This window comes from Acinonyx jubatus, chromosome D1 (genome assembly GCF_027475565.1).
Source record: "Acinonyx jubatus isolate Ajub_Pintada_27869175 chromosome D1, VMU_Ajub_asm_v1.0, whole genome shotgun sequence".
Lineage (NCBI taxonomy): Eukaryota > Metazoa > Chordata > Mammalia > Carnivora > Felidae > Acinonyx > Acinonyx jubatus.
The window spans coordinates 95312661-95331760 of record NC_069390.1 but is presented as its reverse complement, the minus strand read 5'-3'; the positions used below and the strand labels follow the sequence as shown (position 1 = coordinate 95331760).

Genomic DNA, 19100 nt, shown 5'->3' with positions numbered 1-19100 from the left:
AAATCAGAAATACCAGCAACGTCTTGCGAGATCTCCTAGTCCAGTCTGTTGTGGATCTTTGTCTAGGAGGATGGGTCCCCGACAAGGATCTAGGTTCCTAAATAGCTTTGCAGTGCGTACTTTGAAAAGCCAGCTCCTCCCTCCTTCCCTTGGGTTTCTTGGGGGCAGAACAGAGAGCACAGATTGCCCATTGTGGTTGGGGGTCATTAGCAGATGTAAATTTCCTCTCCCGGTGACCCATGCAGCCTGTCTTAGTAAAGTCAATACATCTAAAATATTTAGCCAGATGAATCAGGGGAATGAAGGAAACGGATACTTTTATTCCACGTTACAGAGCTTTGGGGCGTCTTTTTCATGCCCTTCTTTTAGGCGCCAAGTATTTTATTAGCTAGTAACCCATGGTTCAGCTTTTACATCTCACTGTGTTTGAGGCATGATTAGCATTTGTTAGAAACAGGGTTTCTGGATCTTTCTACCCCAAAGGCCTTTCATCTGAAGCCAGAGCTGCTTCCCCACAATGGATTTTAAACACCACCCAGATAGTTCATAGGAATGTTCCAGCCCAGCTGTTTCCCTCCCGAAGTAAGGGAGAGAATAGGCGGTGGGTTAGCGCTCTCGGCTGATTCCAGGCAGGGACTGGACTTCAGTGGCCATGTTGGGGGAAGGAGATAGGAGGGAGATGGGGTCCCCGGATCAAGGAGGGACGATAGATCTGCAATCCCTACTTTGGGGAGTCTGTGTTATAGAGAGTGAAACGTGGATATTAGAATCAGACCGGTCAGTTTTAAATCCTGGCTCTACTGTTTATTAGCTATGTGTGCATAGGATGTACTATAGTTTCCTTGTTTTTTGTGTTTTTTTTTTTAAGTTTATTTTGAGAGAGAACATGAGCAGGGGAGGGACAGAGAGAGAGAGGGAGAAGAGGAGAATCCCCAGCAGGCACCGCAATGATGTGGGGCTCAAACTCATAAACCAGGAAATCATCACCTGAGTAGAAATCAAGAGTCAGATGCTTAACTGCCTGAACCACCCAGTCACCTCTACAGTTTCCTCGTTTGTAAAATGAGGGTGATGGTAATATCACCTCTTAGGGTCGCTCAGGGCACAGCAGAGACGGTGGAGGTGAGATGCTTAGTACTGTGCGTGTTACTGGCACTCGGTAAATGGCCCCTGTGGACTTTGTTGTTGGCTTTCTTTGCTCGTCTCCTTTGAGCAGGCTTCCTTCCTGTCTTATCATCCTCTCCCTCTCTCCTGTGTTCAGAGTCCAGCCACCTGGAGGTGACAGCACCGTCTGCCTCCCAGCTCTTCTCGAGTGGCCTGTCTTAATGTCAGCACGCCTCACGGGGCGTCCGCCGTAACTGGACATTCCCTTTCCCTTTCCAGTTTTCCGGACTTGATGCACCTGACAGCGTGGAGCCTTTGGAAGTTGTGATGGGCCACCCAAAGCCAGCGGCTGCTCAGTGTCATGGGCTGTGTTTTCCCCAGGCTGGTGGCCCAGGGCTAATTTGCATGATTAACTGAAAACTAGCTGAGTCAGTCTGGGGCCCTGAGCAATGCCCCCAGACTCACACCTGTCACCCACGGCCAGGAGCTCTGTTCCAAGGGGACGAAGGAGACGCCAGCGGTTCTTGGTGGTGGAAAGCGGAGGCCAGCTCTAAGTTTGCGGTAGCAATCCAGCAACGTACCATGGTGTCCACTTTCAGTAGCAATAGGTGGGTTTCAGAAAGTTCTGGATAGATCACGCTTTAATGAATTATGTTCGGGGCGGGACTATCCGTCGAGGAGAACAATGACTCTTGCAAGAATCTAAGATCCCAAAGTGTCAAGAAACCGAAGATGCTGACGTCCAGGGTTCCACTTCCTCATCTGATGGTTGAAAACCAGGCTGGGAGATGGGAAGGACCAGACGGGGCATTAATTAACAACAACCCCGGACACTGAAAAGTTACAAGTGCAAAATCACCTCCTCTTGTCTCTGGTTCACTTAGATTTTCAGATAGTGGGTTTATTTAAAGTGAGGGTCGCCCGTAAGGCTTCCTCAAGCCCACGTGGGGTTCCCTTCACCCTACCCTGTCACCGTCATTGCCTCGGGCTTCTTGATGTTTGGCTTCCCGACTCCCTCCGTGCAGCCCGCAGATCTGAAATGAGAGGGATGGACGAGACCTGCTAGGTCATCTCTTTCCCGCCTGGCCCTTTCCCTCCCTGCTTCTGTATCTTATCTGCACCTCAGCCTTTCTCGTGCAGGGAGGTTCCCACAGGCCTTGCCCGGCTCTGTTCCACAGATCAGCGTGTCTCCCGCGGCTGCCCTGAGCGCCCGCCCCCTTATCACCCAGACGCCCGGAGGCACTGTCCCTGCTGCTGCCAGAGCCAGTTTGAAGTTTAATTTACTGCAGAGCCAGAAGCAGGGGCCTCCCTGTCAACCCCTCGCCTCTGCCTTGGCTTGTCTCTGTGAGGCCAAGCGTGCTATCAGCTGTCCACACTGTTTCCCCTGGAGACCCAGAGGCGCACTGGTTATCCGGCCCCACGCGGCCCCTGTGCCTGTGGAGAGGAGCACGGCGTGGGGTGCTCGGGCCGCAGGGTTTTACTCTTCCTCCATGAGCTCCCGAGCTCCTCACAGGCTCCAGCGGCATGACCTCGGGTGATGCAAAGCTGCCTCCAGTAAGTGAGGGCAAGCGTTTCTCTCATCAGTTCAGTAGACCAAATCCAAGTCCGCGTCAGGGGAGAAAGTGAGAAGCCAAGAGAGAGCCATATGAACGGCGATGAGTCACTCAACAAACATCCCTCGCTGCCCCCTCTCTGAGCTCCCCACATCCCATGTACGTAACGTGGACTCAGAAACGCATTGAAATCATCTGGTCCAACCTCCTCATGGTTGGGGGGCAGGTGGGGAGACGGAGGCTCACAGTCTTTCCCAGGAGGCAGTTAAAACCCAAAAATGTCTGACACGTGACATGAAGTTCAGTAGCTGTGCCGCGTGGCTCAGACGTGGGCAGAGGGCGGGTGGAAATACGTAACGTTAGCTGCAGCTGGTGGTCAGATCGTGCCTCTGGGCTGGACTTTGGAATGTTTGGTGGGCAAAGAGAAGAGAAGGCACCCATGCAGACTGCGTGGTGGCATGGGCCAGCGCTGGAGGCAGGAAGCCACACTGGCTGGGGGCACAGTGACAGTTGGGCGTGGCTAAAGCAGAGAGTTTCTGTGGGGCAGTGGTGAGGGCCGGGGTTGGAGAGCGGTGTAGACTCGGGGTCAGGTTCTGGAGTCGGACGGGCCAGGATCCTAATCCTGGGCTCTGCCAGCACCTTGGGCTTAGTTCCTGTGCCTCAGATTCCTCGCCTATAAAATGAGGATAATAAAAGTTCTTACTTTAAGAGGGGTTTTGTGTGTGTGTGTGTGTGTGTGTGTGTGTGTGTGTGTATTAAATGAGGCGATGGGCTGACAAGACTGAGAGCAGTGCCCAATATAGGGTGAACTCTCGATAAATTTTACAAAGCAGCAGCAGCAATAGGAGAAGTAGGAGTAGGAGTAGAAGGAGAATTCGTATACCAACTTCTCCCTCGCAGGGTGACTGTAAGAATTCAGGGCGCCGGCCCGTCTGCCAGCCCGACGCCTGGCACATGGAATGTCCCAGTAAATGGTGGTGCTGTTCAGGACCAGGCTGAGGGCTTTCAAGAGATGCCCTGGGTGGGGGGAGCCAGCGGCACTTCTGAGTTCTCTGGCCAGGGAGAACCCTCCCCCCACAGCACAGGACAGTTCAGAGGCCTGGTGCTGTCACCCTCACGTGCCCCCTTCGTCGGCTCGGGGGTCAGCAAGGCCCCCCATTCAGCCCTTGTCCGCTCTCGGAGGGTTAAGGATGGAGCACACTCCCGCAGGCTCTGGCACAGGCTGGTTCTTCTAGGGTGTTGGAGGCCGTTGTTTGCTTTGCTCCGGGACAGTCAGGCTTCGCTTTGCACTGGGTTTGCCGTGTAACCAGACCCAGAGGCCCTGTCCTCCCGCCCGACTTGGGCTTTAGCATCGCGAAGTGTTTTGATGGGAAGGGGGCTCAGAGTTCTCCCAACCCCCCGCTGGTCCACCTCACTGTCATCTCCCCGTGGCCAGGCCTGTTCACCAAAGGGCTCAGGGAGCCACTGAGTGACTCATCGAGTGCCAGGCTGTGAGTGAGGAGGACCCTGCCCCACCCAGGAAGCTGCCCCTGCCCTGGAGGGCCTTGTAATCAGCGATGCCTACCTTTAACCCCTCTTATGCCGTCTGCATCACAGACAGACCCTTCCTCTCCCTGTGAAGACTCAAGAGAAGGACTCAGGGTCAAGGCCAGAACTGGCATCTTGAGGGGAAGAACCACCCCCTTCCCCCACTTACAACACCCCATCATGGTCTTTTATTCCAGCAGCTTCTCTGACCCTGGTCTTCCGATGCCTCTGCTGGCTGGGAAACTTTGTTGCCATGGCAATGTCATTCACGTCTCCATTCCCTCTCTTCCCTGCCCCCCTGGGAGGCAGAGGTAAGGTGCACCTCCCTCCCCAGCGGTCCCTGTCACAAACTGCCCAGGGCTGTCATGCAGCTGGCCCAGGCCCATGGAGTCAGCGTTCCAGAGGTTTCAGAGCTGAGGCCCTTTATAAAGTTTCCATTTTTCTTGAGCAAGGCATCCTTCATAAGGAACGAAAGAATGATTCCCAGACCCCAGGAGGTCCCCAGGCCTTGGGGATTATTGGATCATTTTGGATCATTTCAATTCAGTTGAGCAAACATCTTTTGAACAGTTCCTTTTTGTCAGAACTGAACTAATGTGACCCAAGCCCTCAAGGGATTCCCAGTCTATTGTGGGAGATGGACAATGGATGGTCGGAACGTCACAGGTCCACAGACCTCTAAGGCTGGATGTTTTTAGAATCTAGAACTTTCCAGCTACGGGAAAAGTCATGAGGTGCACGCACCATGCATCAAGTAACCTCTCTAGCGGGGCTTCGGGCAGAACCCCAGACTCAAATAAATGCATAATTACGTTCAAATATTCGCATACTATAAATAACCTTACATCTGTCTGTTTCGATCAGATTTTGCCACCAAATGAGCTTGATGAAAACCATCCAGTTTCAGAGCCTTTCGGATTTTTGGAATTGGGAATAAGGGATTGTAGCCTTCTAAAAGAATTTATTTTTAGGAGAAGCTTCTCTCTATTGAGGCCCAACATAATGAACCAGCTTGGGGCAGAAGCTGGCCAGGAATTCAGAGAACAGGGAAGGATCTGTCTCCGCAGCTCCAGGGCAGGACTGACTCAGAGCCACAGTGTGATGTGGTAGAAGGAGGGGGAAGTGTGTTCTTGCCTGGGGGCAAGGTCTGAGCTGGGCACTGGAGGATCAGTAGGAGTTTGCCAAGCCGAAGGGCAAGAGAGGGCCTAGACCACGGTCACCTGGGGGTGCAAATAGTGCTAATGGACTCCTTCTCAGAGAAGTGTTTTTAAATGAATAAGATAGAAAGGATGACCAAGGAAACCAGTTATATGGCAATGAGTTAAAATATTTGTATAACGATATATTAGCAAGTGTGCTTCTTCATTAAGGTATTAAATGGCCAAACCTAGCAACAGGTGCAACTGCTGACCTGATTTTGAAATAATGATATAAATGTTATCTTGAGATTATCTGAAGCACTGCAACGTGGTAGGAAAAGATTTGGGGTGTCCGTTGGTGACAAAGTCACACGTACTGTTAAGATACCGTGGTTATCGCCTATGTTCACAATTGGAGGAGATGCCAAGTTTTACTTAGGAGAGAAATTAATGATGTCGCTTTCCCCCCCAAAGTGTTCACAGACCACTGACTTCTACCCCCCAGATCTGAGGCAGCAGGTTAAGAATCCCAGGTCCGGTCAGGGAGAAGTACTTGGGACCAGGCTCGAGTAGGAAAATTGGGAGTATGTTCCTGGTGGGCTGGTGTGGAATAGTCCGTTGTGCGATGGGAGGAAGGGCTGGGAAGGTAGTATCCTTTTTTTTTTTTTTTTTTTTTTAATGTTTATTTCTGAGAGACAGAGTGTAAGCAGGAGCAGGGGCAGAGAGAGAGGGAGACACAGAATCCAAAGCAGGCTCCAGGCTCTGAGCTGTCAGCACAGAGCCTGATGTGGGGCTCGAACTCACAACCTGAGATCGTGACCTGAGCTGAAGTCGGACGCTTAACCGCCTGAGCCACCCAGGCGCCCCAGGAAAGGTAGTATCTTGAGGAAATCACACACATTTGAATTTTACTTCCTCCTTGGAAGAAACTTTTTTTTTTTATGCCTTCTGTATTTTATAATGACGTGTTATAAAATGAGTAGATGCTCATTATAGAAAGTAAGAGAAAAGAAGAGGGGGAAGAAAATCATGCAATGTCGAACTGGCCAAAGCGATCCCCATTAACGTCCCAGTTAATCACCGTGGGACGGTGGGAGGCTGCAGGGTGCCAAGGTGAGGGTGCCGACCTGGGGTCAGGGACTGAGGGTGTGAATCCCGACTCTGCCCTTTAATTTTTCTGTCCCACTCTCTCATCTGTAAAATGAAGTTGACAGTCACAGTTCCTATCTCATCGGGTCGTTATGAGACTTAAATACGTCCGTTCATATAAAGTGCATAATTAGCTCTCAGTAAATGCGGGCTTTTATAACATCTTCTTACAGGTGTTCCTGAGCGCCTGTTTTTTGTATTTGCTTGGTTGTAGCCTTCATGTAGATATATGTATAATTTCATATCCTGCTTCTCTCTCTTAATATTATTTCATAAATATTTTTAATACCGTCATAAACTGTTCCTAAGCATTTTAAATACCTAAATAATACTCCATGTGGGTATATGACCGACATTTAAGGTAAGTGTTCCCTTATGACTGGACCTGTAGCTTATTTCCAGTTTTCCATGCAAAGTGTTGAGCAGGCATCAGGGTGGTTCAGCAACTATTTATTGCGCACATAACTATGAAGCACAGGCCCTGTGTTAAGTATGGAGGATACAGAGGTAAATAAGACAGGCTTTCCTCTCTGCCATGGACATGATGGGTACGTGATACCAGAGCGAAGTCCCCGTGGCAATGTCTGGCAGGTGGTTGGAACTTGACCTTTAACCCAGGACATAGGTCGGAGTACAGGATCATCTGGGCAGGGAGGAGAGTAGAGGTCAAGGCAAGGGTGAGATTGCCCGGGGAGAGGGAGGCACAGATCAAACCTGGATTTAGCAGGTGGAGAAAGGAAGAGGAATCAGCAAAGGAAGTGAAGAAGACTGACCAGAATCAGGGTTGGACGGTTATGAAATTCAAAAGAACACAGCAGTCAGCAGCATCAGGTGCTGCAGAGAGAGAATGGGATGGGAAAACTGGTAAGAGGTCACTGGTGACCTCAGGAAGCAGATTCAGTAGAAAGAGATGGGATGGGGGTCTGGACCGGAGGGGTGGGTAGGGAGGGGTGGGGTGGCTGCAGGGAGCTGGGGGGGCTTCGAGATAGCAAAACGGGCACCAGACAGGATGGGGTCAACACACTTGAATTCCGGTCCTGGCTCTGACTTTTGTTAGGTGCCTGACTGCGCTAAGGAGGAGTCACTGAACATCCCTCGGGTGGTGTTTCCTTATCGGTAAAATCAGGAACTAAGACCCACTAAGGTTCAGGAGTCTGATGGCCGACGAACTTAGAGCGTCTAGTGGCCAGTAAGAGTTAAGCTGGCTGAGATCACATGGCCTAACTTACATGCCAACTGCTTCAACTTGGAAGAGCAGTCTTCAGAGATGAAGCCGGCTTGTGGCTACTTTGTCACTGGGAATGTTTCAGACACAGTACAGATGAGCTCCGCTCGGGTACCCACGGCCCGCAGCCTCTTGGCCAGCTGAGATCCCCGGTGTGGCGGGATCCCTGTGTGAGCCTCAGGCTGGGAGGACAGCCTGTGGTTTGTGTGTGAAACGGCAACACTGGGATTTGGGCTCTGGTGCTCCCCCCGTGAGGGCCCATGAGGGCCATCACGTGGCTGTGTGGACCAATGTTTAGGACCCTACCCTAGGAGAAAGAACATCTAGGTTGCAGGTGTGGCTTTGCAGCCGCCTCCTCAGTAAGGAACCTTGGACTGATCCCTTAACCTCAGTTTACTGGCCTTGGAAATGGCTCAGCCTGACTCTTGACGTGAGTAGGAAGAAAATGTGTCCAGAGTCAAGTTCCGAGTTTTGCAGTGAAGAATGCCTTGCAGTGTGTCCGGGAACCTCGGTGCATATTCCAGCGGGCGACTCTTGGGTTCTGATACCACGGTCAAGTTCTCTCTGTCACCTCCTTTTTCTCCCATCCTTTGGTGCTCAGTCTGTAGCGTTTTAAAATCTGAGATCCTCTCCTCCTCTTCTGATTGCGTAGTCATCCATCCCTCCACTCATTCGTTCAATGACTGTGAGCTGGGCACCTAGAAAACCTTGTGCTGGACACTGAGGAGGTGAGAAGCGGGGTCTTAGAGACAAGTATGGCTCAGCTGCTGCCCTTACGGGGTTTGAAATCTAGTGAGAGCAGAAAGACATCTAAGCAACAAGCTAAATTCGGCACATTTACAAGCGTCTCAGTACAGGGGGACACAGCAGGGGCCTCAGGGGCCCTGGGGGAGATGGGGAAGATTAATTCCACATAAAGGAGCCGGGGAGGGCGTAAGGAGGAGGGCATTTGAGGTGCTCTTTGACAGGGTGAGTGTCCAGAGTAGAGGAAGGAAGGGCTCCTTCTCCGTGGGGAAGCCCAAGATCACAAAGTGCCCAACACACTCAGGGAAGCAGGTGCACCAAGCTGGGGTCTAGGTGAGCAAGAGTGACAGAGGATGCCATCGAGACATGAGACTCCTCCTTGCCTTTCTCTCTCTCTCTCCCTCTTGTTTTCTCTTTCTGCTTATCTCCCTCCTGTTCCCTTGGCTTTAGCTGAGTCTGATTTCGTCTCTCTGCGTCCTCTCTACCACCCTTTGTCCCACTGCTTGTCTGCCTTTCTTCCTCCCCTTCCTCTTTAAATTTTTTTTTTTAACGTTTATTTATTTTTGAGACAGAGAGAGACACAGCATGAGCAGGGGAGGGGCAGAGAGAGAGGGAGACACAGAATCTGAAACAGGCTCCAGGCTCTGAGCAGTCAGCACAGAGCCCGACGCGGGGCTCGAACCCACGGACCGTGAGATCATGACCTGAGCCGAAGTCGGACGCTTAACCGACCGAGCCACCCAGGCGCCCCTCCCCTTCCTCTTTAGATTTGAGGGGCTAACAGACTGCACGACAGGTGACCGTTCTGTGAGCTGGGCCCTCAGCCCCCCAGGCAGCCATGCTGAGGCTCCCAGCACCCTCGCTGCAGGTCTGGCAGGATGGAATCCGCAGGTTTCCGCCGTTAGCCCCCGTCCTTCAGTGACAGCCAAGACAATTTACACACCCTGTTGGCTGTGGCCGTGTGTTGTCATAACCTGGGTCATTTCCTCATTTAATACCTTCCATAAACTCCAATAAAGCTGTCCCGGAGCCCCATAGTCCAGAAGAGGAGAGGCACTGAGTTTGGAAAGGTGGGAGGAGGCTGGGGGGAGAGTGGCGGAAGGTGAGGGTCCTGCAGGTGAAGGTTGGGCGTGAGCCTGAACCCCAGGCAGGGGAGCCGGCCCCCATCCCGCCTGATGAGTGCCTTGTTTCCTTTCCTGCTGCCCACGCTCCGTCCTGTTGCTGGCCGCAGTGTGTCAGATCCTCCCCAAGGGGGTGGTCGCCGTCCTGGGACCCTCCTCCAGTCCGGCCTCCAGCTCTATCATCAGCAACATCTGTGGGGAGAAGGAGGTGAGTGCTACGCCAGCCTGGGGACTGTCTCTGGGCTGGCAACCTGTGCCCTGGGCCCAAAGATGTCATGGATTCTCAAGGTCTGGAGGAGCCCATTGGGGCCTGGTTGGTGTTACCAACAACAACATCAAAACAGTGAGAAGAAGTGGTCCTTTGTTGGGTACTCACTTTTCTCCAGGCTGTTTGGGTGGAGGGGACACGGAGGGGAGATTTCACAACAGGACTTTTAAACTGAGCTGCTCTGGGTCTTTGCGTCCCAGGGTGGGGTGTTGCGGGGGCGGGGGGGGGGGGCCCTTGGAGGTGATGGGTGGAGGGAGAGGCTGTGGACACCAAGAAGACAGAAGTCTGAGCTCCCCAGGAATTGCTTCATGATTCTCTGTTCAGATACGGCGATTCTGGCAAAGAATGCCTTTGCGGGGGAGGCACTGCTACATTTTATTGCTAAAATAAAGTTTGAAACTCTTGCTGTCTAAGTTCTCTAGGAAAAGGTTGTCTTTGGTTTTCTTCCCCATTCACCAATTCCAGTGTTGACTTCTTCAATCAGTGAATTCTTCCTCAGGTGTCACCTCGAACTTGAGCTTCCGTCGTTTCAGTGTTGAGATCATTTCCACTGCTTCCAGTTCCATGGGGGATAAAGACAGTTGGGGATGAGTTTCTGAGTAATAGCCTGCTCTCTGTTCCATCAACTGTCTCCCTCCTTTTCCCCTGGAGAAAACAAACTCGAAACTTTGTTGTTTCGCTTATTGCTGGAACCCTTCCTAGTTTCTCCAGGAATCCGTCAGTCTTCCCTTTCACATACATCCCTGGGAGACAGTGGCAAAGTACCCCCTCAGCCCTTCTCTGCCCTGAAGAGCCTTCTAGCCAGGGTCCTTCGAGAACAGACAGAGCTTGGTGACGGGAGGTGCAAGGTCAGGAGCCGGGGAGAGGGCAGGGCAGAGGGACAGGGGAAGGAAGGATCAGTCTTGCACCTTTTCTGGGGCCTGGAGGCTCAGCCTTCCAGGAGCAGTAGCTTTGGGAGGATCTGATTCTAGAAATAGGAGAAAACCCACCACGGGACAGATACTGCCTCAGCAAGCCGCCCCTGCTGCCTATCCTCCATCCTCTGGAGCCTAACCCCCTGCCCCCGGTCCCCTGGAGCCTACCACCACCCCCCTACAGTCCCCTGGAGTCTACCCCCTTAATGTCACCCACTTTTCTCACGGTCAGAAGAAGGCCTGACGAATCCCTGAGTCTTTGCCCAGATATCTATCTTGCCTCTTCATGAACCCACTCTCAGAATTGTTACCTGCACTTTATTTTTTTTATTAATTTTTTAAATTTAGTTTTGAGAGAGAGCATGTACAAGCGGGGGAGGTGCAGAGAGAGTGGGACAGAGGATCCAAAGCGGGCTCCACGCTGACAGCTGAGGGCCCGATGTGGGGCTCCAACTCGCAAGATCCACGATCATGACCTGAGCCGAAGTTGGACGCTTAACCGACTGAGCCACCCAGGTGCCCCGTTACCTGCACTTTAAAGTGCTTTGCCGTCCTAGCTCTAGTCCTGTGGCTGGTCTTGTCCCCCCCACCCCTGCCTCCCCAGCCCTGGGCCACTGCCCTATAGGCTAAGCCCTCTGAGCCTTCTTGCCACAGGCCAGGTCTCTGCGGAGAGCTCCCATCCCTACCCCCTCAGATGTCCTGAAAGATGACTCTTGACTCATCCTAGGCCAAAAAAGGTGCTTCTGTCTTCACTGCATTCCCCCGCCACCCCTCTACTCAGCCCCCCCCCCCCCCATCTGACAGGCCTTGGCCCCAGGAAGTTAGAGCTGATGTTTAATTTAAATCTTTCTTGCCGTGCTCCAAGTAACAGCTCAGATCTCTGGCAGGCTGTTATTCCAGCAGTCCCTGTGATCTTCACCAAGTGAGGTTGCCAAGACTTCAGCTCCCCGTTTCCTCTTCTCTCCTCTCACCCCCCTCCCCATCGCACTGCCTCACTGTCCCTTACAGTCACCCCCCAACCCCCACTCCAAAATGGCCTCCTCGTGGGGTTCAGTGGATTTTTTTTTTCCCTCCGCTAACACATATCCCTTAACCCTGTTTGGCATTTCAGGCCAGAGGCAGAGACCCTGCTTTATAACCGTGTTCCCCACCCTGCCACCCTGGCCCCCGTGCCACTGACCAGCCAGCCAGGTTGTGCTGCCCAGGGAACAGCCAGCCGGTTACCCCTCCTTTGTCTGGTCATGTCCCTTCCAGAGCATCCTTTCCTTTCCATTCAGATTATGCATTTCTTTTCATATTTTATGAGGCTGAACTGCCTCACATTGATTCCCCTCCGCTCCAGGGAAAAGAAATGGAGTTCTCACGGAGGAGTTCATTCCTTTAAATGCTGCTACCCTCTCTGTAGCCCTGTGGCTGGTCGCTTTCTGCCTCACCTCTCCTTCCCCCACACACCTCCACAATGACTTGCTGGGATGCATTTGCAATTGCAAATCAATTACAGATTGATCTTTGTCCTAGAGAGAGAATCAGCTGGATTGGCCTGGGCCATCCCTGCCTGGGCCCCTCAGAGCAGCTGGCTGGCTTTCCAGCCGCCTGCAAGATGGCCGGGCTGTGCGGGAGACTTCCCACCGACTCCACTTCCTGGGGAGGCCCCTCCAGCCTCACTCCCGCACAGAAGAGTTTCAAGAGCTTTTTCAGGAACCCCTAGATTTGGGGAGAAAAGAGGAAGGGAAGCAAGTAGGCATTACTGGAACACTTACTACATGTTAGGTACTGGGCCATTGTGTCCTTCATACACAGGCTCTCATTTCATCCTCCCCAAAATCCTAGAGGCACATATCATTCTCTCCATCCTAAGGGAGCATAGAAAGGTTACGTAGTTTGCCCCGAATCACACAGCAGAACCTGGCTGCAAACCCAAGTCTATAACCTGGAAAACCCATTTGTCCTTCACTTCCTTGAATATCCGGAGTATTTTTCCTCATCCATCGCTAGGGTCTGTGGATTCAAGAGTGTCTCTAAGGTTCCACTCTGTTGGGGGTGAGTTAGCTGGAACCGTGTAGGCTGGGTGGCCACACAGGAAGCGGCTAGCCAGCCTGACCACCCTGCCCCTGCCTGGCCTTGGCCTCCATCTTGCTCCTTTGTGAACGGTTTCTCCTTTTAAGGTGCATTTGTTCTTTTTAGGCAGATTGTATGGGATGCAAAATACAAGCTGGGAAGAAGGACCCCTTGTGACACCCCTTAGATCCACCTCACTCTTCTGAGTCTTGTCTCCTAACTCGCCAGGGTTTCTCCAGATGTGCATTTTTCAGTCTCTGCTAGAAAATATTGGGTGCCCTCTCTGTGGTTCAAGGGCTAATCCTAGCTGAATTCAGGAGTTTCCTTATTTCTGCTAAATCTTCGCTCTCCCCTGCCCCCAGTTGCAGAGGAGCTCTGGTCTCTGGCTGACTTCTCCCAGAATCTTAAAAGGACAAGGTGGCAGACCCCTATAAACACCATCTCAACATTATCCCAGACTTCGGACTGGCCCAGGCAAAGAAAACGTCTGCAGTCATTTCTGAATAACCCACTCTAGGAGCCGGTGAACTCACCACCAGGAAGTCCTTTCTGCTGTCTACCCCCAGTCCCGCTTGCTTTAACATCATTCCAAACCATGCTGGCTGTACCTTGGCCCTCCCATAGTGCACGGGTCCTAAGGAAAGACAGGGGTTGAGGTTTCCTGAGTCCATCTCTGATAGACGCAAGTAGCCTTCAGCTCTCCTGGCTCTGGCTACCAGGGATGAGGGTGACAAAACCAAATCAAGGTGGATGGCAGCTTATTACGCTTTAACTTTCCTATTACCCACCCAATAGCCTAAGCTGCCAATGAAGCAGCATCACAGCCTGTTAATATCTCTTCCCGGGAGAAGAGAGGCAGCAGGCAGGGGCAGTGCCTGCCGGAAAGATCAGTAATAGACGCGGAGAGAAGCTGACACGGTCCTAATGAAGCCAGAGCAGGTTTTTATTTACCTGGCTCTGTTCAGAGGCTCTCTGGATGGCTCCTTAGCCTGCGGCAGGCGCTCCCTACTCCGTGTGTATGTCTGTGGAGGCACCCGGTCCAGGCTGTCACAGAGGAAGTTTGTTGGGAGCTGGTTTATACACTTGTCGGCCAGGCTGGTCTGATGGGGCTCCTTGCTTAGTCCCCAGGGCAGTGTTTTTCTCTTTCTGTCGTCTCTGCTCTGATTTATTAACTACAAATAAAATATCATAAGGATTACGCCTCCACGAGCCTTTTGTCTGGCTGCCTTGCAGTGGGCAGTTGTTCTGAGAATAAAGACCTATTGTTTTGGCCTCTCAGGGCCACAGACCCCAGCTCCAAGGCCCACAGTATGTTTATACGGGTCTCCGGGGGAAGGGGTTCTCATCCTGGGTGGTCCTGTTTTAAGCACTGTCAAGTGCAACATCAAGGATGCCATCTTGTCTTCTTCCTCTGGTGAGGGTCCCGAATCCCGCAAGCTGCACCTCCACCGACGTGTGTCAAAGGTCTTCCGTAGACCTTCTTCTTACACGGAAGAATCCACCGTCCACAGCCTCGCCTCACTCAGGCTTGCTGGCTTTTTCACTCATCCTGGATCCTCCCTGCTGCCTATTTTTTGCTCCTCCTCCCAGGTCCCCCATTTCAAAGTGGCCCCAGAGGAATTTATCAAGTTCCAGTCCCAGAGATTCACAACCCTGAACCTCCACCCCAGCAACACCGACATCAGCGTGGCTGTAGCTGGGATCCTGAACTTCTTCAACTGCACCACCGCCTGCCTCATCTGTGCCAAAGCAGAATGTAAGTTTCCCCAGCTGGGCTCCACCCCACACAGTCCTGGCTTGTGGATTTCAGCCTGATGGATTTGCCCCTGGCTGGGAGTAAGCCAGGTTGGGGAGGGCTCCCTCAGATGGTGGGGATGATTCCCATGCGTCCTTGGCTGTTTGTCTATATGGTGGCGGGGAGGGAGAGAGAGAGAGAGAAATCCAGGAACACCCTTTGCCAGGCATGGGCGGAACAGAGAGAACTGGGTTACAGGGAGACTGGCCAACCTCCAAGCCTTTTTGCATCCACAGACTCAATTCCCACATTTTCGGCCTCATTGTTAAGGAGCTACAAAAAAGAGAGAGAGAGGGAAAATATAAAATTGGATGCATTTTGTACTTGATGGGTTGAAAAGCTTCTTCCCCTGGAGAGCGGGTTTTGCTGATGGAACGAGGTCCAAGGGCAATTCCTGATAAAGCATTTTTTTGCAAATGCAGGTTTTAGAAATACGGGGTCTCTGACTGTCAGACGATTTGTAACATAAATTTAGTGTTTATGAGATTTAGCTAATTTAAGCCAGCACTTTGCAGCAAATCTGTGCATCTGTGTGCTCCCAGTGACAGCTGTGTACCCACATGTGGTCAGGCAGGTGCTGGCCACTACCTGCCCCTGGGGCCCAGTGCCCGCCGAGCCCCAGGCATCTGTGTCCTGTGCACCTCGCCTATGTAGGCCTCACCCTGCAGGGCTGGGTGGGCTCTGTTGGCAAAGGTTTGTCACCTCCCATCGTGGCTCCTTTTTTTTTTTTTATGGGTTCCCCAGACTGCTCTGCATGCTTAAGTCTTTTCTCTACCCCGAATCGCTACAGCATCTGTAAACAAAGGTCCTTTCCCTGTCAAGGGTCAAAAACACCTTCTTTACCAGGCACTTGCACCCCACGGCCTCCCCGTGATGTGTATTCATTCCCTTATTTGCATAAACACAGATGTATGATTTACTGGGTGCTACCCAAGAAACAAAGTAACAGTCCCAACCCTGTGTGCGTTCTATATAGTTTCTTTAATTATTACAAGGACCCAGTGGGCGTGGAGGTCTTGGAATTCCCCCACGTGGAAGGTAAATAAAACTCAAAATCCAGTTCCTCAGTCTCATTGGCCACCTGTGGACAATGCAGACACAGAACATGCCCGGCATCCCAGAGAGCTCTATCGGACAGCACTGCTTTAGATGAGAAGTGTTTTGTGGCCAAAATAAAAAATGAAAAGGAGAAACGTTTGGATAAACACTTCATTCTGTTTCCCCCTCATGGAGATTCACAGCACACATTAGCACGGATGCTCTGAGTTGTCCTGTGGCCAAAGCAACCACTTACCTCTTCCCTTCCAAATAGTTTTGACCATGAGTCCCAAAAGGCTGCTGATAGAAAAGCCCACCGGATGCTAGTAGTTGATAGAAGGGAGTTGGGCAACGTCGCATTCCACCAGCTGGCCCTCCTCGTACGGCATCCTCGAATCGCTGAATGGTGTCGCAAACTCAAGGATTCTCCCCTAGAAATGTTTGCCAGAAACCCGCTCGGGCAGGACCGAACTGGTGCCCTCCACGCACATGGCAGGAATGTTAAGAGACAAAGGACAGGCCGTAAATCTCTCCTGGCAGAGATCTTCCTGCAGCTCTTCCCTAGTGCCGAGTCCAATGTCTCACCAGCCTGATGGGAAGTTCTTTCTTATGTCTAGCCTCAGTCCTTCTTGTGCGTAGGGTGAACCCTGCTCTCTCCGCTTCAGCTCTTCCTGGGAAGGAAGTTACTCCTCTGTCAGTTAAGCACCTACTGTGCACTGAGCACTGTGCTAGAGTCTGTTGCCTCCTAGACCAGGGCTCTTTCCCTTAGAATCACAATATTCCTTGACATTCATACGAGTCCTTGCAGATGGCAAAGCACTTTCAATTACGATTTTGCCATTCCATTTCCCTCCTCCCCGGTCGTTCCAGAGCCAAGAAAACAGAGTCTTGAAGCTGCTCGGGGACCTGCTTGAGGTCGCACAGCTGGTGCGAGACTCTAACTCAGGTCCTCTGACTCTGGGCCGGAATGTCCTCCTCCACGGCCCCTCCCGCCCTCCTGGTCTGCACAGACAGACTCTGAGTCCCAGCTCAGGGTGGGCACGTTGTCCTTTGAGGGGCAGAGCTCTCTCTGGAGCAGCGTGTCCCCTCGCTCCCTTGAGCGGGATGCAGGATGGCCCTGCCCAGAGCCCGTCCTGAAAAGGATGAGCCTGCCCAAGTCCCAGAGAGGCCGGGCCACAGCCCAGGAGGGACTCATCGACCACACAGTGCTGCCTCTGCTTGAAGAACTCATCCATTGAGGCTTGCTGAGTGACTCCGGTCCGACCCACCAGGGCCCAGGGAAGGGCGGGCAGCACAGGAGAAGTTCAAGGGCAAGGAGGATTAAAATGTAATCAAAGGGTGAAGAAATCAGGGACTGAAGGGAAATGTAGCTCAGAGCTTTGGAGGAGAAACTCTGCTATCCTTCCTTATTAATGCAGGTCCAGGAGACACTGCAATTTGAATTAGGAACAGGCATCTAATTCTTCCAGCCATCAGAATTAGGCATAACAGAGATCATTCCATGGGGAATCATACCACTTACTCTCCTTCTCTCCAAAAGTAGATTTTTAATAAGCGGGTTTTGGACCAAGTAGAGTTGTAGTGTGTTTTACATTATTTTTTTTTTTTCTTGAATCGGGGGAGAAAGATCAGAACACCCACAAGTGCTTAGTTGTAATGAGGCTGGGGGAGAGGCAAAGGGCCTAGGCATGCCGTATTGGTCATCACCATTGAGCGTAGGGGACGTGGCTGTTTGGGGGCTTCCAAGGAGAGTTGGGGTTCCCACCATGGCCCCTGAGGCCTCGTTGGTGAGATCCCCCAGCCTTGACACACAGTAAGCTTTTGAGACGCTCAGGATGGACCCAGAGCCTTAGACTCCCTTTGGTCACAAGCATTACGTATTTTCCTGGTACCTTTGTGTGAAGTTCAAATCACATGTATATATCTTACGTTCGCCTTGGCGTTCTTTCTAAGTATTTACGCTCTCTGTGGCCATGTCCTGTGCCGCTATGCCTTCTGCCACCTGTTTACTTCCTGTGTGACCTTGGGAAGGTGACTTAGGAACTCCCTAGCCTCCTGTTGTCTTGTCTATAAAGTGGGGACAACGATACCTCCCTGGAAGGATGGCCGAGGGCATTCAATAGGATGACATACACCGAGCATGACACGGCAGCCGCACTTAGGAAACAAGAGGCACACGCCAGTTTTTCTTCCCTTCCTTCTTGGAGCCCGTTTTTTTTTTTTTTTTTTTTCTAATGTTTGTTTGTTTTTGAGAGAGAGACTGAGTGTGTGCACGGGAGGGGCAGAGAGCAAGGGAGACAAAGAATCTGAAGCAGGCTCCAGGCTCTGAGCTGTCAGCACAGAGCCCGATGCGGGGCTTGAACCCGCGAGCTGTGAGGTCGTGACCTGAGCCGAAGTGGGACGCTTAACCGACTGAGCTGCCCGGGTGCCCCCGTTGGAGCCCTTGTGAACAACGCCAAGTCAGGACCTGGAGCACAGCGACCAGAGTTCAGCTCTGTCCTCCTACTGTCCCTGTGCTTGCAAAACTCAGTCCAGGTGGTGGGAGAGGAGCAGACTCCGACCCCAGGGAGGAGGCACAGCTGGAGAGAAGTGCAGAATGTGCGGTAAAAGGGAACCGTCTTTGGAGTCAAACCAAGCTGCTCTGCCACTCAGGAGCTGTGTGATATCACGCACATCACTGTACCTCTCTGAGCCTTAGTTCCCTCCTGTGTAAAGTGGGAATAATACTGCTTTTCAGGGCATTCGGGTGGAAGGTATGGGGGCCCAGAACATAATAAACACTTACTCACTGTTACTTTATCCTCTAATTGAGGTCATGGCAGCAAGGGGTGGAGGAGACCCAGGGCCCCTTGTGAAAATACTGGGGCACTAGTGGACCTCTCCATGCCAGCCCCAGGAGGCACTCACTGTGGGAGGCCTTATCCTCATAGTGAGAAAAAATTAACCATTTGTTGAGCACTCACTATGTGCCCAAAACCCTGCTAAGGCTTTTTAAATTATCTCATTTAAACCTCACAATAATGGGGGCGCCTGGGTGGCTCAGTGGGTTAAACATTCAACTTCGGCTCGGTCACGATCTCACGGTTCGTGGGTTTGAGCCCCGCCAGGCTGTGTGCTAACAGCTCAGAGCCTGGAGCCTGCTTTGGATTCTGTGTCTCCCTCTCTCTCTGCCCCTCCCCTGCTCACACACTCTCTCTCAAAAATACATAAACATTGAAAATAAATAAACAAACTTCGTGATAACCATAGAAGATGAACTCCATAAACATTCCTATTAGATGCATGAGGAAAAGAGAGATTAAGTGTTTTAACACACATGGTTCTTATTACCTCTTCCCCCTGCTTCTCCAGATACTGTGGAAAAGGCAGAAGAGAGAGACCTTTTCTTTCCTCCTTCCAGGAGACAGCAGGAGCGCAGAGGCCAGGCTCTTCCCACACGCACCCTTACCATCAGAGAAGATGGCC

General features: G+C 51.9%; 1 protein-coding gene across 3 annotated transcripts in view; it reads left to right on the top strand.

Moving 5' to 3' along the window:
- GRIK4 (glutamate ionotropic receptor kainate type subunit 4) overlaps positions 1 to 19100 on the top strand; it is a 428197-nt gene that overhangs the window by 254788 nt on the left and 154309 nt on the right. For all 3 annotated transcript variants that reach the window (XM_027036757.2, XM_027036756.2, XM_027036754.2), the window contains 2 exons: positions 9673 to 9770; positions 14393 to 14558. In XM_027036757.2, the coding sequence (XP_026892558.1) occupies positions 9673 to 9770; positions 14393 to 14558 (264 nt within the window). The remainder of the gene's footprint in view (positions 1 to 9672; positions 9771 to 14392; positions 14559 to 19100) is intronic.